Source organism: Pipistrellus hanaki (genome assembly GCF_964339955.1).
Source record: "Pipistrellus hanaki genome assembly, chromosome: 6".
Classification (NCBI taxonomy): domain Eukaryota; kingdom Metazoa; phylum Chordata; class Mammalia; order Chiroptera; family Vespertilionidae; genus Pipistrellus; species Pipistrellus hanaki.
The window spans coordinates 14,688,978-14,711,165 of NC_140508.1; the positions used below are offsets into that span (position 1 = coordinate 14,688,978).

Below are 22,188 nucleotides of genomic sequence, written 5' to 3' on the forward strand. Positions count from 1 at the left end.
CTTGGTCTGCTGAGCAGTGACTGAAGGGACGGTGAGTGAGGGCACGGGGGGGGGGGGTGGCAGGAGGTGTGTGCGTTGCTTCTAAAAGAGACACACATACTGTCTCACTGAAGGGAGACACCTCATCTGAGCCTGACATCGTCACCCGAAAGTGACCTGGAGGAGACTCTCGCTTTCTCAGGTGTTCCAGAGGAGTCAAGGTGAGCCACTGCTTCCTAGGCAGCTGAGGGGGGCTAGTGGTTGTCTTTTAATTTTAGATCTTGAAAAGGTTGTTCACTATGAAACCAGCCTATGGATTGGACTGCCAGAATAACCAAAATTGGTAAGGTTATAGTAAAACACTGAGTAGTAAAGGCAGTAAAAGGAAGACACTTTCCCTTCCCCGACCCTAGATTTAGCCTTTTCTCCAAGGAGCTCTGGTCCCTTTCAATGACGCATCAGAAACCAAGATCTGGGTGTGTGGAGCACTCATTGCTACTGGGGTGTTGTTTCTAGGCCCTCTGAGCCAGACAGCTAGACCATATGTATTTGTGTGTGTGTATACACAGTTATTTGTATATATATCTAAAAGCCATGCATTTACTTTAAAAAAGATATTTGTTCAAAGTATTACCGTATTTTTCGGACCGTAAGACGCACTTTTTTCCCCCCAGAAGTGGGGGGGAAAAGTCCCTGCGTCTTATGGTCCAAATATAGCCTACACATATACTGTAAAAAAAAAGTTTTTTTACTTGCCCGGCTCTGTGTGGTCTGTGTGTGCTTGCCCGGCTCTAAAATGGTTCTAAATGCTGCTGACAGGGTTGATTACATGTGTTTATGACTGTGATGTTGGGTTTTAATGCACATAAAATATTTTAGGACACTATTTGTTTCAGAATCTTTTTTTCTTCATTTCCCTTCTCTAAAAACTGGTGCGTCTTATGGTCCGGTGCGTCTTATGGTCCGAAAAATACGGTACATATGTCCCTTTTCCCCCCATCGATCCCTCTAGCCCACCTCCAGCCCCTGTCCCAGGGCCCTCTCCGCTCAGTCTGCATCCATGGATTATGCATACTAGTATATGCATACGAGGTAAAGTCACGTTTATACCGATGCCTCTAGTGACTCCCAGTGTTTTGAAACCTTTACCGTTTATTTTTAGTACTTTCTTCAGAACACAAGGATATTAAAGGCAATCTCCCAGCCTTGCCAACCACCTACCACACATGCCTTGTGTTCTTAGGTGTCTGTTGAGGGTGCATTGCCTATGCCTCACAGTATACACACAGTGACAAGACAGAATAGTCTTATAAGTAATTCAGAACTGCTAGTGGCTGTTTCCAATTGGCCCTCAATCTAAAAGGGAAAATTTCCCACTTCCCAGGGATGTTTGTCGGGAAGGGTTTCTGGGTTCCTTTGGCTGCTTTGGAAAGCTGTCCCCTTTGAATGTTCCGAGTGTAAACTTTCAAACCAGGCTCGCCTCTCTGAACAGGCATCTGCGGAGGAAGGCTCACTGCAGTACCTCACCTGCCTCCATGGGCTTTGAGTGCCTGGAGTTTGCACTGTTTCACCCCAGCACCATCTCTCTCTCTCTCTCAGTGGCAAACCAGGTACTTTTTCCCTTGGGGTAATGTATGCAGTCCTGGTTTCCAGAATGGAGGCAGAAAAGCAGACAGGAAGGTACCAGAGAGGCAGGTATAAAATTATCCAAGATGCTGTGAGTCAGCCACAGTAAGACTTAGGATTTGTAGAGCATGGATCCTCAAAGGTCCTTAAGATAGACAGGCTTGGAACCAGGTGGCAACTTTGTCAGGTTCCTCTTACCACAAGATGTTAATGAGTGATGATTTCCTGATAGGTGGAGTTTTGGGTTTTTTAAAGTCTTAGAAAAGTGTGACTTCTGAATTTAAGTGTCTTTCCATAGTGCACTGAGCTAATATGTGTGGCTTTGCAGGGTGAATGCCCAGCGACAGCCTCCTTGGCTTGGATTCCAAGGTCTGCGGAGTAGGTGGGATGGGTGTGATGAGCGGGAAGTCAGCCATTCCCAAGAAGCAATAAGCTGATGCTTGCTGTGTAAGAGCTAACATGAGCTATCGATAGAATATGACCATCCAGGGAATAAACCTTAGGATGGAGATGTATAGTTTTTTGTTTGCTTGCATGTAACGTACCTTTAGAAACTTCCCTAACTACCATCTTTGGTTTTAGTGCCTAAATACCTTTTTGCCCTTAAACAGACTAAAAACTTACTTGAAATTTCCAAATCCATAAATGATTTGTCAAACACTTCTGCACTGGCAATGAGTGGTGGTATAGGTTTCAATTCCTGAAAACACCATTAATTTCCTTGGAATTCCTGTCACTCTGTATAGAATATACATTTGAAACTATAATTTTTAAAACACCATATTTTAATCAGACTTTGTACTTTAAATGGCATCCCAATTTTATTAGCAAAAAATATGTAAACTTAGGAAATTTGTTCTGCTTTGCTTAATGTGCTTCATAACTCGTTTACTATTTTAAAAATACTTCCTTTGTACATTCTTTCACAAATATTAAAACCTATTGAGACGGAAATACCCACTAGCCCTGCAGTGACAAGCAGTATTTGTATAGTGGCATTTAAAAAATGATTTTTAAAAGTAAATTGTGAAAAATTTGGATGTGTGCGGTGCACATGCAATGGCTGTGAGGTATGCTCTGAGCACCTGGAGCTTGGCAGGGTGTAGGCAGGCTCAGGTCTGCTGGCCCCTCCCTGGCTGCTCCAGCCTTCCACCACCATCAATGGCCCCGTTTCCTTAGGCTGCCCAACGATAGGAATCTGTCTTTCTTCGACCTTGGATATTGCTGTGATGGATTGATTAGTGGGCAGTTGGTTCCCCTTTGGAGCAAGAATCTATCACTTGTCACTTCAGAATTCTGAAGTAACTGCCATTTTAATTGTGTATTTGCAGTTGATCTTGTCCCAAAGGTCCCTTAAAGTATCTTAGTTTTTCTGTTTTTATTGGGTGTTTTCTGCTATTTGTCTTCCAGCTGCTTTAATCCTCTGCTTCCATCTAATCTGTTGATTCTCTCACATATTCTTCATTTCCGATTCTATTTATGTCTATTATTTCACCTAGTTCACCTATTCCTCCCTTTGGCTCATTGAAAATCCTGTAGCCATTCTGACTTTATTGTTCTGTTCTTTCATTTGGGACAGGCTTCATCTTCTCACTTTGGCTGCCTGCCTGTTTCTGTGTGATAGGTAGACCTGCTACATCTCCCAGTCTTCACCGAGTAGCCTTATGTAGAAGGCATTTTGTGAGGCCCCAAGGCTCAGCCTCCCTGGCCACCTGAGCCTGGTGCTCCAGGGCACTCTCTCTTATAGGTTGTGTGCGCCCTCCTGTTGCCGTTGAGCCTTGATTGCCATTGGCATGTCAGTGGCTGGACCTTACCCTCCGGCTGACTAGCTGTGAGGTGGGGGTTGATCCCATGGAGCGTAAGTTGCTGTAGTGGGGTTCTGGTGCCAACCACATCCAACCTTCAGGTGTGTCGTTTGTGGAGCCGGCTAGTTGTTCTGATGTAGTCTGCAGCCAACCACCAGCTGCATTAGTTCCGGAGTGTCTCAGGACGGGCTCCAGCATAGGTCCAGGTCTGCTGCTGTCTGCGCCTGACGTGTGGGCTGCCAGGTGGGAGCTACAAAGTGACCTAAGGTTGCTTCTACCGGTCCTGGGATTGGGAGGCTCTGGAGTGAGGCTGTATTACAAACCAAGGCTGGCTTGCCACGAGTGTCGGACTCGGGGACACCTGTGGAAGTTACTGTGCCAGGTGAGACTCATTGTCACTATGCCAGGCTGGGGGCTGCTCAGCCAGAGGTTCAGGGTATTCTGAGGCTAGTAGCTTGTTTGGGGGCCTTAGAGATTTTAGTAGCACCACGGAAGAAGGCCGCCTGTGTGGAAAAGCTGCTGGAAGTGGCTTGGGAATGCAAGTTGGAGCATAGATCAGTGTTAGGTTCATGGAGAGCTTGAGCCTGTCAACAAAGGGTCGGTGGTGCCTGCCTTTGCTTCCATTCCCAGAAGCTGCCCTAACCCTCCAGCCTCACCATGAAGTTAGTCAATTCACTTCCTCCCCATAGACCCTTGGAGGTTTTCAAGCTAAGTCTGGTAGCTCTGGCTGGTATCACTCAGCGGATAGAGCATCAGCCTACGGACTGAAGGGTCCCAGGTTTGATTCCAGTCGAGGCGTATGCCTGGCTTGTGGGCTCTATCCCCAGTAGGGAGTGTGCAGGAAGCAACTGATTCTTTCATCACTGATGTTTCTCTCTCACCCTTCCTCTCTCTGAAGTCAATAAAACAAATATATAAAAGCTGGAGTCTGGTGTGGGGTGCCCCTGCACAGATGAGATACTTCTCCCAATCCTTAATTGTCACATGTGGGGCCTTCCCGTTCCACGTCTCTGCCCCTCCTATTAGTCTCATCCTTGATTCTTCATATCTTGAGGGGACTTTTATTCATCTAGTCTTCAGGTGGATGGTTCTGTAACTGAGTTGTAATTTGGATGTGGTTGTGGAAGAAGGTGAGCACAGATTGCCTTCTTCACCGTTTTGACTGCAAGTCCTCCTCAGAAAGGTTTTGGAGCCTCTCTGACTGGCCAGGGTGCTCGGCAGGCACTATCTCAGAGATTTCTCCCATCGTTCTATCCTGAGATCTATAGTCTCAACAAAGGATGCTCTCTGTGTAGCGTTGGTTCCAGCTTAACTTTGGACCTCAGGTATGGGCTCCTAGGCTGCTCTGCCTGCGAGTGGCAGGACCTGGTGGGTGTTGGACTCCCTTCCTCCCCTGCAGACCCACTGGAGACAAGTCAGGATGTCTTCTCAGCTGATATTCACTGTAGAACCAAGGTTCCTCGGAACAGCAATCACCCTCCTCTCCAGATGCACAGGCTGACTCTAACGCAAGAAGATGGACATGCTCCCGGTGCAAGGTAAAGAAGCCTCTTCTCTCGTCGTGTTTCCCACTCTCCAATAAGGGCTCCTCAGGTCCAAGGGACTTTTGCCGTGACCTGTCTGTTGTGGCTTTTTTCATACAGACAGTGCCTCCCCATTACCAAGTTCCTCTCTCACATCGTCCAGTTTGTAAGGGAGGAAAGCCAGAAACAGGCAAATGAATTCATGTAGTTCATGGCTGCTTCCCCACCACACATCCATGCAGCAACCCCAAAGAAGGGTATTAATGTTCAAAATGTAAAAGACAAGTATTGTGAGTGAATTACTTAGAAATAATTTTTATGGAGTCCAAGAGAGGAAAAAAGAAAAATTTAAAGAAATTCTTCATTATAAAAGTATCAGCACCAAAAGGTTCTTAGATACATTAAATTTAGGGCTTTTTTCAAATTGCCGATTACAGATTTAAACTATGAAATGTGCACTTTTTGGCAAGTCACACAAGGGATTACTTACATTGCCAAATAAAAGCTCAAGGAAACAAAAATTCAAAGGACAAGAAAAACACAAATTGGCATCAACCTCAAAACAAAAGGATTTAGTAAAAGAAAAAGTCAGTGTCCGTCAAAATTCTAAACTTAATCCAACAGTGCAAATGCTCAAATCAGTGTCTTATACTGAACTATTAACACTTGGCCCTTGAAGCTGCAAACTGGAAAAGTCATACACTTAAATTATTTATCACACAAACCACCTAATTTGCTCAAGGTTGAATAAAACAACATTTAATATTTTTTACAAGATGGAATCTGTGACAAGGAAAACTTGCTTTGTTTTTATGCAGTTGTGCTCAGAAGTCTCCCAGTTTTCCACATAAATCATCCTGGGCTTTTATCAGCCAAATCATAGTTCAAAGCAGCGTCACACTGGCCGCCTGTAGGTACCCTTGGAGATACTGGAGGGCTTCTGCATTGAGGCTGGTGCTCACCATTGATGGAACCTACAAGAGTCAGGAAACACACAAAGGAGCGATTGGAGATCATGCCATACCCACAAACCCCATCTCTACAAGAGAGCTACCACAGCTCTGGGAAGAGCAGTCCATCATGACTATTTAAAAAATATATATGTATATACTTTATTGGTTTTTCACAGAGGGGAAGGGAGAGGGATAGAGAGTTAGAAACATCGATCAGCTGCCTCTTGCACACCCCCTACTGGGGATGTGCCCGCAACCAAGGTACATGCCCTTGACCGGAATCGAACCTGGGACCCTTAAGTCCGCAGACCAACGATCTATCCACTGAGCCAAACCGGTTTCGCACATCATGATTATTGAAGGAATTCATCCCCAAGTAACTCAATCACTTTTAACTTTTTGGACCCATTTCATTTTTTTAAGGCATAAAAGGGGAATTACTACTATTGTTCACTGTGGTAGAGGCAATGTGATGATGTTTTAAAAAGAAAGGCTTTATGAATTAGTGACGCATAATGAAATACATATGGGTGAAATGACATGCTGCCTGAGGCTCTTAAAATTCTCTGGGGGGTGGGGGGAACGACACACGACGATGGACCTCAAGAAACAAGATTATAATAACTGAAGGTCAGCATACTATTTCTTGGTATTTTGTTTTCCCTAACAACAGTAAAATATATAAACATATCTTAAGAGGCACCCTAGATGGTTTGGCTCAGTGAATAGAGCATCAGCCTGAGTATTGAAGGGTCCCAGGTTCGATTTTAGCCAAGGGCACATACCCAGGTAACAGGCTTGATCTCCAATAGGGGGTGTGCAGGAGACAGCTGATCGATGATTCTCTCTCATCATTGATGTTTCTATTGCTCTCTCCTCCCTTCCTCTCTGAAGATAAATTTTTTAAAAAGACTGCAAAAGGCAACGGCTAATGGAACAGAATAGCCATTAATAGGTTTGCTCTATATTCCATTATTTAATTTATGCATATAAAACCAATAAATGTCTGCTCAATCTTGGGAATAAATACAGTTTTATTTTAGAGAGAGAGAGAGAGAGACATTGATTAGTTCCCTCCTGGTACACACCCCAACCTTGGGTCAAATGCGCAACGTGGGGCTATGTCCTGAAACCCTGGCTCTTCTGATACACTCCAACCAAGTCACAGCAGGATGGAAACAAACTTCTAATCAAAGGGCTTCATTCCTGAGATTTGCCCCTACAATGATTTGCTTAAAATATTTTTGTAGCCCATAATTTTAAAGAAAAATAAGCCTCGACTATATGTAAATAAGATGTTTGATTATGCTGACCAACTCTAACAGGCACCAGAACAACTATTACCCTCTATCTTCCCATAAAGGTGTCCTACTGATCACAGCATCCTTTGTAACAAAGATCCTTAGTACGTACCCTCCCTGGACAGGCCGTAGACAGTTTGTGCAGTGACTGTGCCAGGTGAATCTTGGGGTTGGTCACCATTTGACCTACGGGATCGTGCTCCTTTTTCCCAGCAAATGCCAGCTGTGAGAAGGCCGTCTGGTATCCTGGTGTATCTTCTATATCAATAAAATGTTCTTCATCAGGAATGGAATCATCCTCAGGTAACTCAAAAAGGCCAATCAGGGACTGCAGTAAAGGAGTCCTGGATTGAAGAAAACAAGATAAAAGGTTAATACACAGCAATTCTTAAAAACACAATTATAGACTCAGTCTCAAGAATAGCAAGGGATCAATGAAATAAAGATGGACACGAGTGCTTATGCCTATCCAGAAACCATTTTTCTTTTGGCCAGAGCACCCCAATTTCTCTCCTGAAAACTATTCCATCCCCATAGATCTCAAGCTAGCTATGTGACCCAAGCCAAAGGAAGGAGATTCAATGCTAACAGCTGGAAGGAATAAGCCTCAAGTTGTCACTTGAGGGCTGGCTGGCCAAGGGATTCCATAAGAAAAGGAGAGGCAAGAGGTCAAGTAAAGCAAGGTCTGTTGGACATTGAGCACACACATGCAAACTATTCAGTGTCTTTTTATTTTATTTTATTGATTTTTTACAGAGAGGAAGGGAGAGAGATAGAGAGCTAGAAACGTCGATGAGAGAGAAACATCGACCAGCTGCCTCTTGCACACCCCATACAGGGGATGTGCTGGCAACCAACGCACATGCCCCTGACCGGAATTGAACCTGGGACTTTTCAGTCCGCAGATCGATGCTCTACCACTGAGCCAAACCGGTTTCGGCATATTCAGTGTCTCTTGAGACGGAGGCCAGTTTACGTGGGCACCTATCATAAAATAGCGTTAGCGGTCATCGAGAACAGGAACTTTAACCAGACTCTCAAGAGCTCCATGAATTTCTTCCCTCACCCCACAAAATATTAATCAGGAAATAAGATCATCTTAGGCCCAGAAGGATCCACAAGTCATGTCTTGGACTTGATGGTTGCTAGTGGAGAAGCTAAAATCAGAACCAAATTCTCTTGGCCCTCAAGAAAGTAAGCCTGGCCGGCTTTGCAGTCACAGGAAAGGAAGCTGTAATTTCTAAGAACTTAAGGATGGAGTACTTGCCATAGCTTGGTATACTCAGTGTCCATCATTGGGGGGCATTCTGTTAGTAGTTTGGTTATGCCAACCGCACAAATCTTTTTCTCTACATTTCCAGATACTTTCTGAATTTCAGGAATAATAATTTTTTCCAAAACCATGCCAAACATTCTGTCAATTAAAACAAAATAAACCCAGTCAATATTAAATTGGATGACGAGTATAATTATGTTAAACATGTGTTATTTATACTTAGTGACTCTTCATAAATAGAAACAAATTCAAAATAACAGGTTGCATCAAAGGGAAGAGACTGAGAGATGACAAAACAGCAAACTGGCCCCATGGCCATGCCACCATCTCTTGTGGAAACGCAAGCCTACACTCAGTCTTCACAAGTCTTCACAGCCACTGGTGGTCTTGTATGTTTTTATTTAAAAGTCCTCAATAAATCTTTTTTAAAAAGTAGAAATTAGAAAAAAGAATCACCCACAGCAATAGTTTTCACATTTTTGGATTATAAACTTCCCAACTTTCTATGCCTACATATCTACAACTACGTAGATGTTAATGGCTGTACTAAAAAATGACTTTGGCCAATCATTCCATGTTGTTGCAAACATCCTAGAAGTTTCCCATGATTCTAAATGATACAAATGTCTCCGATTATAATGAATCCTTTGAAGCAGAAATAGTGTCAAAGAGTATAGAAATTTTAATGCTTTATAGAAAGGGTACATGTTCATTGTTTTCTGGAAAGATCATGCCAATTTAAGCACCCATTAGCAGTGCAAGAACTGTTGACTATCTCACAATCCTTTATTACCAGAAAGCGTATTTTCTGGTCATTTTTTACATTTTATTCAATTTTGAATGGTTTTGATACCCTCACAGATCCAGCAATCTAAATGGAGTTTTTCCCCATCCTCTTTCCCATCCTTTTCCCCATCAATTATTTTACATCCTTCTTTCCCTACTAAATGGGTGATGTTGCCCAACATTCCTTGCATTTACACTAAAGCAGTATTAGTGATCCAAACTCTTCTTTTGAAAAATCATGTTAAAGGCTCTTGGAGAAAACACTGATCATCAAACCGAACATTGGCTTTGGACAATGCTAGAGTAGGGAATAACTTTGGGAATTAGGGAAATGTTTACAGGTATGTTCTTATTTATGACTTAATACCCCAAGAGCAATTGAAAACCACACAGATAGAATCACTGCACCAAGAACTATGAAATTATCTATAAAATAGATATTGGTTTATTCTTAAAAAAAAAAAAAAAAAGTCCCAACTTTCTGCTTTTAAAAATAAAATACAGCCCTGGCCAGTTTGTTAGAGAACAATCCTGATATGCCAAGATTGCAGGTTCAATCCCCAGGCATGGTACATACAAGAATCGACCAATGAATACATGAATAAGTGGAACAACTAATTGATGTTTCTAACTAAAATATAATAAAAACAAACTTACTTTGGTTGTATTCCATCAAATATTTCTTGTAATGCCAGCGCCCCATATTTTATGCAATACAAATTAATAAAGACTAAGAAACCTGTTGAAAGGAGATGCAGACTTATCAATACATAGGTCCCACGCACTACACAAGTGATTTAGTAGTTTACCAGCTGAAATATTTATCATAAAAAAAGACACCCAATGACTAACTTTAGCATCAACACTCACCCCCTTTAATGTAATTATACAGAATTTCTGCCTTTATTGTACAAGCAAAAAAGTCTACATGTAGTCTCTGATTTATATTGTTTCGTCATTTCTATTTAAAATATTTTTATATTTAAATTTATAAACTAACGTTTGGAATGCAATATATTTGAAAATGATTTAGTGTTTGAGAAATGCGAACATTTTAAAGTATTTTATATGTAACATTTATAACTGGTAAGAACAGTATGTAACCATAACGTCTAAGGGTCTTAAGCTACTTTCCTTCATTATTTCTGCAGGAACACTGAAATTATTTTACTTACTCTTGATAAACTTTGTTGTTTTGGAATTTTGAAGTCTCTGGAATAATAAAATGAAGATTTGCTTCCTGTACTGGTCAACTGACTCACTAAAGAAAGAAATAAAAGCAACCATGTAAATGCAGCATTTTTCTGAGTACCTAACAGAATCTAGTCTAATGAAGAGATTATATTTCATACTCACGGAGGCATGTGCTCTATTATACTGTTTAGAAGATAAAAACCTTGGTGGTCATTGGCTTTGGATGCAATGAGCTTCTGAAAAACACCTAATAATCCAGGCTACAACAAAACAGATCAAATAACAATTAGTTCAAGGGGTAAGGCTTAATTATTCTAAAAGTTAAGCAGGGGATACATCTTGGAAAAGAGAGCACACTGTAATAATCTAATTTGCATTTTCACATTAATTGCTACGTCTAAAGTGTAGAAAAAAAATAATCCCACTTCAACAGCCCTTAGTTTTACATTCTTGAAATTAATCTTAACCTAATTGACTATTTTTTTTATTTTCCACCATGACAATAACTAAAGGATATCTAATTCTAATAAAATATACATTAATATTTCCTACTAATTACTTCCCTTTTTACTAAATTTAAGTAAAGAATTTTTTAAAGTCTGCCATCCCTAGTCTCTCTCAGCTATCTTAGGAAATTACATTTACATCAAAATAAATCTGACTCACTATTTTGTCAGCTGCAGCATTTGCGATGGTACTTGACCCGCGTTCTAGGAACGCCTGGAGAAGCCTCACTAGAGCAGGGATGTTTCCCGTCCGTTCCCAAAGCACTGGCTGCAGGAGATGAGGAAATAAGGCCATGTAGGAAGACGGAATATCATTCTTGTGTGTTTCCAGAAGCAAAGACATCACTTGAAAGACATATGGAATAAACTCTGTTGAGGAAAATAACAGCGGTCAGTTTCATAATCAATAGCTCTGACACAAAAGGCTCATACTGTTAGGAATACTGTGTTTATAACCACTTTAATAATTTTATGCAATTAAGAAGAAAACAACTCCCTTTAACTTACCTTGTACATCATTCTGTAAAATTTCAGTAAACACCAGAAACAAAGCCTCTTCAAAATTTACAACAGCAGCAGGATTGGCTTTGCACGTTATTCTTATGGATAAACATATTGCTTCAAACATATAGTGATTAAAGTGAGGTTTGCTTGGGTTCTGAAAGTAAAAAAAAAAAAAAAAAAAGGCTTATTATTCTAATAATCCAAGTGACTATATTAAATGTCATTTAGAAGAAAACACACTTAACTTTCTAAAACACATTACAAGAGAGATGCCATTTTTTTAAAAGTCAGTATTAAAAAAAAGTATCAAATACACTAAAAAGCCTGCATATATGTTAAAAATTTTACATTCACTTTAAAATTCAGAAAAAAACAATGCTTGCTAATATCTGTTTGGATTGTTTTTTTAAATACTATTACTACAAAGTACTTCAGAGTCAGAGGGAGTGACAGCACAAGCCTCAGCTCCTAAGTAATGGCAGAAGAAATGAGCAGGGACATTAAGTCCTGGATCCGCCAATGGCCTTGTGTGGAACCTTAGACAAACCTTACCCTCCTTTGATGCCTGTATCTACAGTGATAACTCTTCATAATAGCAGTTTTCTTGGAAGGCTACTACATAAAGCTGATGACCTCAGAAGCTGTGTGAAGGAAGCAGGGGCTCGCAAAGGATGGACCCTACTTCTCTCCTCCAAACTCCCCAAGGCCCAAAGTAATCCAAAACCCTTACCCAGACCTCAGTGAAAAAAATCATCACTATTCTGCCCTAACCGGTTTGGCTCAGTGGATAGAGCGTCGGCCTGTGGACTGAAAGGTCCTGGGTTCGATTCTGGTCAAGGGCATGTATGATGAATGCGGGCACATCCCCAGTGGGAGGTGTGCAGGAGGCAGCTGAATTGGTGTCCCTCTCATTGATGTTTCTAACTCTCTATCCCTTTCCCTTCCTCTCTGTAAAAAAATCAATTACAAATATATATTTTTTTAAATCATCACTATTCTCCAAAACCCCTCTAATACTTCCTATAAATTTATTTTTCATAAAATTATTAGGAATAAGAATGAATCAAATATCTGTAAAATTTCTGATCAAAGAAGGAGTTAATAGCCTCTTTTGTGTCCACCTGGTAAAAGCTTACTTTCCTAAGGTTTCAGATTATACTTTCTCAATTTTCTTTAACATGTTACTTTTTAAATGAGAATAAAAACGTTTTAAAGTTGTTGAGCCTACACTTAAAAGTGAGTGCTGCCACATCTGCAATCTAATGTCATCCCCACACTTTCAGAAATGCACTTTAACTGTTGGGTCTAGAAGAATTCAAAGACCTTTTCCTTAAGTCTGATCTATTGCCAGGGAGTACGGATGATCAAACAGTATACAGCATGAGTTTAAAAAAAAAGGCTGTACTTTCAGAAGTGGTTCTGTTACCTTACTAACAGCTAACAGCTTCTGGGTAAGCTGAGTGATGAGAGTAGGGATATAAGGGATTATGGCTTCTTGTAGGAGGGAAAAACTTCTCATGATAGCTGTAAAATATAAAAACAGAAAAAACAGTTTAAACTTCAAAACAAAATAGTGGTTGGGGAATTCATCATCTGACATTTTAAGATCCTTAGAAAAACCCCAGATAGCTCTCTATATTTAAAATCTAAATTTCCCTTTCTTTTAAAATTAGGCCAGGGACTGGCAACAAGTTAGCTGGGAAATATTGAGTATTTCCAGAGGGCATAAGGCTTAAACAATTTTTAAAAAGGGACAATAAAAAAATAATGAAGTGACTAAAGATACAAAGAAAAGAACGAAGTAGTATTAGTGTTTCAAGTTTCTCTCACTTAGAAATTAGTGGCAGAAAGAATTTAGTCCTGGCCTATTGGAAACATGATTGCACCTGCTCATCCCTCTAAAAGAGAGATTAGGAGCATAAAAATCTGAATATACATATGAAGCTATATATTGCAAAACATTTTAAAATGCCTAAAAACATTTATCATGGGAGATAAATACATTAAGCTAAAAATGTATGATAGCTATTTTTGCACAAACAAATGTTCCCTAAGTAGAGCACCTAGTATATGCCAGACACACAGGATAGAAAATTAAAATCCTTTGCCTCCTAAACTTTGCAAAGATGTTTCCTCTACCCGAGCCAAGGTCTCACCCTCCTACTAGCTAACTGCCACCGATCCCTCACCTCGGCTTAGACCATTTCCTAGAGAAGCCTGTCCCCGGGTTAGGTTACTAGGGTTGGAGGAAGGACCAGTGTCGCTCCTCTAGGCTGACACACAAACCTTTCATTCCCTCATAGCTCAGTATTTCCTGGGTGCTCTGGCACACCCAAAGAACACAGCAACAAAGGCCAGCAGTCATTACCTATCATTGTGGGAGAAGTCCAGTGCTAAAAACACACACATGTAAATACATGTACAAATGTGCACACACCCCAGGGCAGGCATCAGTTTCTTTGAAAAACATTTCCTATGAATCTGACTCTGTGCTAGTCTCTTGGAATCCAACAGTGAATAAGACTACGACTGCCCCTGAAGTCAGAGCTGTCAATAAGACACTCTCATAATGGACAACCTGGCAGGTGGTTACAGCTGCCTGTGTCCTCGGCAGTATGTCTATGAAGGCAGTACCTGTGTGGGGTGTACCAAGTGCAGTCAGGTGTCACATCAAGACCCAGAATACACAGCGTGCATCACTGAATGTTGTTTGATCTAACTTTGCCCTCAAGAAAATCAATCTAGCCCTGGTTTGGCTCAGAGGATAGTCTGCCTGAGGACTGAAGTCCCAGGTTCAATTCCAACCAAGGGCACAGCCCAGGTTGCGGGCTCAATCCCCAGTAGGAGGCGTGCAGTAGGCAGCAGATCAATGATTCTCATCATTGATGTTTCTAACTCTCCCTCTCTGAAATAAATAATTTTTTAAAAAGCAATCTAGGAAAGGGAAAAAAGGAGTTTGCTACTTTTTCTTTATTTAGAATTCTCTATCAAATTAAGGTAAAAGTTTTTCCTGAAATCACTGGAGATAGTAAATAAAACAATATTCTTTATTTTTAAATACCTAGTGAATTCTTGGCTAACAGTATACAACTCACTATTTACCCTTATAATCAGAAATTAGATACTTTAGTCTATACACCAGGGAAACGGCCTACCTTTCATAATATATTCATTTTCTGAAGAGCCAGGAAGTGTGAGAGCTTTGAAAAGGTTTGTTAGCAGAATCTCAACAAACGGTGCGATTTCTGCAGCTGTAAAGCTATAGATGAAAAAACAGCTTTCAGTCACTACCAACTCTTGAGCTTGTCACTCTGGATTATCCTTGGCAACCACTACATCACACTTCTTGGCATAAAAGTGAGCCATCTCCCACCACTGACAATCGGCAGACAGCTTAGGAAAATACATTTTTATATGTGCTCATGTTAAATTCCTAACGCACATCTGATATCAATCAGTTAAACGAGCCAAAACCCGAGCAAACCCATCATCTGAAGCTGTTAAGGTCATCCGTGGTTCATATCACCATCAAGGACAGGACTCAGACCTCAGGGAACTGTCACCTGTTCTTCCTGGAGGTGGAGCTGATTCAGAACTGTTTTTTGCATAAATTACAGTAATGAAGAGATACTGGCTTGACTCACAAAGAAATCTTTCAACCCTGTCTTAATCTCTGAGAATATCTGCATTTCAAGTTCTTGATGAAGAAAACCTAAAATTGTTTTCCATCTCTTACCCACAGCTGAGTTTAAGAAATAACATTGTTGCCGGGACCAGTTTGGCTCAAGTGGATACAGCGTCGGCCTGGGGACTGAAAGGTCCCGGGTTCGATTCCGGTCAAGGGCATGTACCTTGGTTGCGGGCGCATCCCCAGTAGGGGGTGTGCAAGAGGCAGCTGATCGATGATTCTATTCTCTCTCACCGATGTTTCTAACTCTCTATCCCTCTCTCTTCCTCTCTGTGAAAAATCAATAAAATATATTTTTAAAAAAAAAGAAAGAAATAACATTGTTGAAGAATGGCCTCAAAGACATGCTGCTGTTCTATATTTTATCTTTGGATTGGGCCAGAAAAGCTACTATCTTGGAGCACAGAAAATTCTTTGCACTCAGCTGTGTCATCTCAGCCAGAGTGAGCACAGCAGCTGAAAGGAACTACACTGCATGATGCTGCTGAGAACACGACTACACAGACTCCCTCCGTGCAGGCCCGCTCCTGATGCCTTCTGAGTAACTGTTTGTTTAAACTCATGGACATTGTGGAAAGTTTAACTCATCAAGTTTCCCTCTTTCACGTGATTGCTAGGAGACTACACATAAAATCAAGAGTTAACTACTATACAGGATCCTGACACACATTTCTGTTTATTAAATGTACCCCAGTTACTTTCCTTTGCTGCTACTTCCTCTACTCAACTTGATTATCATAATATATCCATTCTGCATTGCTGCCTCAGATCCTTCTGGATTGTGACAGTATGAATGAGTAAAAAGTATACATTTATTTTTTTGGCTCTCAGTGAAATTTTGAATACATTCAGAGATTATCTCTGACCCACCCCACCCCAAGTGAAGAAATATAAATTGCTTAGAAGCCAATACTTACAGAGTGGCATGGTTAGGCCCCCTCATAGTGAACAGCCTCTCAAGAGCATGTGCTGCGTAAGTATGAACAACAATACTTTCAGCTTGAAGATAATTAATCAAGAGAGGAACAGAAATCAAAAGCTGTTCTTTTGGTACCTGAAAAATACAATAATATGCATGCTCTAACTCAACGATGCTATCTTTAAGTAAAAAAACAGAAAGGACTTGCTGAATGTGTCTCTCACTCTGATGTGTGTGTCTGTCTCTCCCCCTCCCTTCCACTTGCTTTATTATTTTTTTAAAAATATATATTTTATTGATTTTTTTACAGAAAGGAAGGGAGAGAGATAAGAGAGCTAGAAACGTTGATGAGAAACATCGACCAGCTGCCTCGGTAGGGGATGTGCCCGCAACCAAGGTATTATACATGCCCTCGACCGGAATCGAACCCGGGACCTTTCAGTCCGCAGACCGACGCTCTACCGCTGAGCCAAACTGGTTTCGGCCCTTCCACTTGCTTTAAACATCAATGGGGTGTGCTCGCTTTGCAGCACATACACTAAAACTGGAGCGATACAAAGATTAGCATGGCCCTGTGCAGGGATGACACGCAAATCTTTGAAGTGTTCCATATTTAAAAAACAACAATAAGGAGCCTGGTGGGCATGACTCAGTGGTTGAGTGTCGACCTATGAACCAGATCAGTTTGATTTCCGGTCAGGGCACATACCCAGGTTGCCAGCTTGATCCCCAGTGAAGGCATGCAGGAGCAGCCAATCAATGATTGTCTCATCATTGGTGTTTCTCTCTCTCTCTCCCTCTCCCTTCCTCTCTGAAATCAATAAAAATTTATTTTTTTAAAAATCAATGGAGGGGAAAAAATATCCCCAGGTGAGGATTAACAATATATAAATAAACAAATATAAACAAATAAATAAATCAAACGAAAACTCGGTAAGAAAAAACCTGGTGAACCACTAGAAGAGGAAAGGAACAGGGATGAAAGCTGTACCTTTCTGAATGTACCTGCTGTCCTACTTCAGAGGCATGACCACCCAAAATAAAAACAAAAGCACACAATGAAATGAACCTAATTGTTTATCAAGTTTATGGCAAAAATGCACAAAGAATAATTTCAAGTTGCTTTAAAGACAATATTTTTAAAATACATATAAAAACCAAAGAAACTGCATTCAGCAGTATTACTTTAGTAATAATAATTCTGGTATTGTTATTTATTTCCTTACTCTCTCCTGTGAAAAAGCCTAGAACGATGGTAATTCATTAGCAGTATCGCTAGCACTTAGATTACTGTCTTTCAAATGACATTTCGCATCAACTTCAAGAGGCACCTAACTGAGATCTGTAGCAGGAAATGTACCAAATGAGCCTGGAATATTTTGTTATGTATGAAAGAGGCCATTAAATGCTACTAAGTATATGTCAAGAGGGCACAGGATCTATAATGGTCCCCACTGGCCAAAGATGCAGTGGTCGGCAAACTCATTTGTCAACAGAGCCAATATCAACAGTACAACAATTGAAATTTCTTTTGAGAGCCAAATTTTTTAAATTTAAACTTCTTCCAATGCCACTTCTTCAAAATAGACTTGCCCAGGCCATGGTATTTTGTGGAAGAGCACTCTCAAGGGGCCAAAGAGCCACATGTGGCTTAAGAGCCACAGTTTGCCAGCCATGGAACTAGGGCATCAAAATGCCCTCATTTGTCACATCTTTGGAGGTTGGTAAGGCACTGTCTCATTATTCTAAAAATTGATAAAGGGGGAAAACCAACAAACATTTATCCTGCTCTTCCCAAACAAATTGGTAACTATCTATGAGAACATGGTGGTGGGTGAACAAAAGAATGAATATATTAAAAACCATTTAAGTGGACATTTTTAAGTGGAGACATTTAAGGGAAGTGTATCTCAAAACATAAGTCAATGGTGGAAAGTTTCTCTTCACTTGAATCCACTGATCACTCAACCATTACTAAAAGTAAACAACCAGACATGGCATATGTCCTAATGAAATGAAACAAAGTGTAACTACGACAAATTCTCCCCGCCCCCCAAAGGATTAAGTGGTACATAATATAAGTGAATAGCAACTTACTTGATTCCTAAAAATCATAATGTATTTGATACCATCAGCTTTAAGGACAGGAAATTCATTCACTATTAAAAAAAAAAAAAATCATAGTTATTAGAATGCTAAAGACTATTTTTTCCCAAACTGGTGAAAACATTATCAGATTTTTAAAACATGGTTTGGTAACCAAGTTGTCAAGTAATTCAAGCTTAGTTAACTCTATACTAATCTACTATGTAGCTATTAGTTCTGATAAGATAATAAAATAATTTAATTTTCCCCTTTACCTTTAAGTTTCATTACAAATTAACATGTAGCCAAAACTGGTTTGGCTCAGTGGATAGAGCGTCGGCCTGAGGACTCAAAGGTCTCGGGTTCGATTCCGGTCAAGGGCATGTACCTTGGTTGCGGGCACATCCCCAGTAGGGGGTGTGATGGAGGCAGCTGATCGATGATTCTCTCTCATCGATGTTTCTAATTCTCTATCCCTCTCCCTTCCTCTCTGTAAAAAAACTCAATAAAATAAAAAAAAATTAACATGTATTACTTACATAACTGAATAAACATGATTTGGGACCATAACCAGTGACCATATAGCTACCATCTTCTTCCCAGAATTGAAGCTATTGTGAATAAAGAGCATGTTTCTCTACCTGAAATTTACTTTAAATTGCTCTAGTGGTGGGAAAATAATTAGTAAAAGGAAGAGAATACTAGTCAATTGTTAAAAATTCTTAAAACAGATAATATTAATATGGAAGTTCATTATAAGCCTCTTCCTACCTTTTAATGTATTTAAAATTTCTATACAAAAAGTTTTCAAAAAGGGAATATCTATGTATTTTGATAAATATAATTTCATCAACATAAGAAATTATCCGTAATATTAGTTTCATATACTTTAAATTTACTTTGATTTTTAAGAGATTTTCAAATGAGAAGAACACTGAAGTATAATTCCTAGACTTCATACCAGGATACTAAAAAGCTAAGGTACAATCTTATTCCTATTTTCCTTCTCCATAAGCCAATATTTTCTTTATAAACAGTTCATTTCACCTGAGCAAAATCTAGAGGGTCATTTGAGATTTTATTCAATAAAAGAAACACCTGCAAGGAGCACAAGAGCCAATGTTTGGAGTGCTATGGTGATACAGAGCCCCTGTTATGACTTTTGCCATAATGTTACTTATTTTGGTAGTTCAAGTTGATTAGAGCGTCATCCCACTATGCCAAGGTTGCAGGTCCAATACCTAGTAAAGGCACATAAAGAAGCTACCAATGAATGCATAAATAAGTGGAACAAGTTGGTGTTTTTTTCTCTGTCCCAAATCAATTTTTAAAAATTGCAAATAAATATTGCAGGTATGGTGTTGTTCAGTTGTATAAATAATTTTTTACACAACTCACCATTAGCTGATTTTAAATCGGGGAGAATGTGATTCACAAAGAACTCGGTCAGGTTTACAAGCTCATTTGCTTGTGTAATTCCATGCTGAAAAACAAATTTGTAACAGGGTAAAATAACATGAAATACCTGTATATATCTACCATATTGGACATTTAGATAACTTTAGAAAACCTGGTTAAAAAATGGAAATGAGCCCTGGCTAACTTGGCTCAGTGAATAGTGTCGCCAGTGGACAGAAGGGTCCCAAGTTCAATTCAGGTCAAGAGCACATACCTCAACTGCAGGCATGAACCCCAGCCCGGTTTGGACACACACAGGAGGCAACCACTCGTTGTCCCTCTGTCACCTCGATATTTCTCCCTGTCTGTCTCTCCCCCTCCCTTCTACCCTCTAAAAGAAACAGAAAAAAATCAATGGAAAGATATCCTCAGGTGAGGATATTTAAAAAAAAAAAAAAATGAAGGGGGGGGATAAAAACTTCAAAACACAAACTGCTTAAAAACAAAACAAGACTAGCTCAGCAAGTGTAACTCTGGTTGAGAACTGACCTATGAACCAGAAGTCATGGTTCAATTCCTGGTCAGGTCACATGCCCAGGTTGTGGGCTTGATCCTCAGTGTGGGGCGTGCAGGAGGCAGCTGATCAATGATTTGCTCTTTCTTTGATGTTTCTCTCTCTCTCTCCCCCTCTCCCTTCTTCTCTGCAATCAATCAAAATATTTTTTAATATATAATAAATTTCCTTAAATTAACAAACACTGAGTATCAGCTAAGGGAACAAGTGTGGCATTTTGGTCTATAAGAAACTTAAGTGCTTAATACATCAACATAAAGTCCTCTTTGGAAACCACATGAATTTTAATCAGAATAGATTACCTATCAGAGAGAAATATGCTTCATCAAAAATGTATTACTTCCCTTTTACTTCTGTGATCACCAACACATCTGATATAGAAGGAAAGCTATATTTAAAAGATTCACCTTCTGTGTCTGGGCTTTTGATGCCAAAGATGTCACTAGGTAAATGGCTGCATCTTTGTGCTTCCAGTTGACAGATGGATTTTTTGCATATTCCTGCAGCATGGAATTAACATAGCCAGAGAAGATTCCTGTCACGGGTCCCTCAAAAAACTTGCATAATCCTCGTACGAGATCACAAGCAGCCCTTCGTCTAGTATCAATATCTATAAAATCGAAGAGAATTACATCATAAGAAACAACCACCAACCAACTGATCACATTTATGAAGAAAGCTGCTGACAGCTATCAGCAATATGAACAATGAACATTGTTTTCACACACACACACAAATATAGACACAGCCGAAACCGGTTTGGCTCAGTGGTAGAGCGTCGGTCTGCGGACTGAAAGGTCCCGGGTTCGATTCCGGTCAAGGGCATGTACCTTGGTTGCAGGCACATCCCCAATAGGGGGTGTGCAAGAGGCAGCTGGTCGATGACTCTCTCTCATCGATGTTTCTAGCTCTCTATCTCTCTCCCCTCTGTAAAAAAATCAATAAAATATATTTTTTTTTTAAAAAAAATATATATATAGACACAAAATGAGGATGAAAACTAAAAAGATCATAGTAGTATGATAAACTCTACTAAGTACATAAAAAAAAGAGAAGACATGGGGAGGGAGGGCATGTATGGGAGGGGGTGGGCAATGGTATATGTACAAAGATAATAACTTAATAAAAAAATAAAAAATAATAAATAAATAAAAAGAGAAGACAAATGATTTAACTGATACAGCTCATATAACAGCTGCTTTTTAAGGTGTAGGAGTTAAAGAAAATAGTTCTCTGACGAAAGCCAGTTGAAATGACACACTAGTCTTAACTCCCTTTTCCATATTTACCAGAAAAAAAGAACCACTTTAAAACTGGCTTGCCAAGGCTGTTAAAAACCAAAATACATACCAGATCCTTCCAAATCTCTTCTTATGTACTCCTCAGAATTATCTTCAAAGGCTTCTTCATCAGCAGCTACAAAGAAGATGACATTTCTGTGCTCAAAAGACAACCCCTCAAAAGACATGGCAATCACTATCCTTTTACAGCTGAGCATGCAGAAAGTGTGTAGAATTCCAGCAAACTGTTCTTTCCCAACACATAACTACTTCATATATTACTACTCATTACTGAGAACAGCAAATGCTACCTTGAAAGATTAGGTAATAGATCATTCACACAGACGTGATACCAGCTCACTTGCTCTAACGTGACAGAGCCCCAGAACTGGACTTTACCATCAACTTTCAAAAATGAGTGTTGGAAACCAATCTAGGGGGTGCCAATTTTTTATTTTGCCAGATAAGGACATTAAAAAAACAACAAGCTAAAAACTATGATCATTATTTCACAAAAATAATTTCAACACCGAAAACGTAGGACATCAGAATAAACCTCTGTTCTTTAAATAAATACATCATTTTAGAAAAACACAAAAGAAAATCTCACATTATATTGTCCTTTATTTCCTCATTTTGTTCCAGATAATTGAAAACCACTGATCTAATGACTGCTTTGGTATAGAGCACAATTCCTACCACATTTACTACTTGCTCTTCCCAACTAGAAAAGACATTCTATATACAATCAGTCTCTTAGGATTATTTGAACCTTAAGCACAAACAAAGTA

General features: G+C 39.8%; 1 protein-coding gene across 1 annotated transcript in view; it reads right to left on the minus strand.

Annotated features, from left to right (window-relative positions):
• Positions 1-5,665: 5,665 nt before the first annotated feature.
• Positions 5,666-22,188, minus strand: part of CSE1L (chromosome segregation 1 like) — a 42,310-nt gene continuing 25,787 nt past the window's right edge. Inside the window, exons 11-25 of the mRNA XM_084887086.1 lie at positions 21,468-21,533; positions 20,525-20,727; positions 19,544-19,628; positions 18,158-18,219; positions 16,059-16,195; positions 14,609-14,712; positions 12,880-12,977; positions 11,457-11,607; positions 11,110-11,318; positions 10,606-10,703; positions 10,425-10,510; positions 9,907-9,988; positions 8,455-8,601; positions 7,300-7,531; positions 5,666-5,907 (exon numbers count right to left, since the gene is read on the minus strand). Of these exons, the coding sequence (XP_084743212.1) occupies positions 5,818-5,907; positions 7,300-7,531; positions 8,455-8,601; positions 9,907-9,988; positions 10,425-10,510; positions 10,606-10,703; positions 11,110-11,318; positions 11,457-11,607; positions 12,880-12,977; positions 14,609-14,712; positions 16,059-16,195; positions 18,158-18,219; positions 19,544-19,628; positions 20,525-20,727; positions 21,468-21,533 (1,850 nt within the window). The 3' untranslated portion in view covers positions 5,666-5,817. The remainder of the gene's footprint in view (positions 5,908-7,299; positions 7,532-8,454; positions 8,602-9,906; positions 9,989-10,424; positions 10,511-10,605; positions 10,704-11,109; positions 11,319-11,456; positions 11,608-12,879; positions 12,978-14,608; positions 14,713-16,058; positions 16,196-18,157; positions 18,220-19,543; positions 19,629-20,524; positions 20,728-21,467; positions 21,534-22,188) is intronic.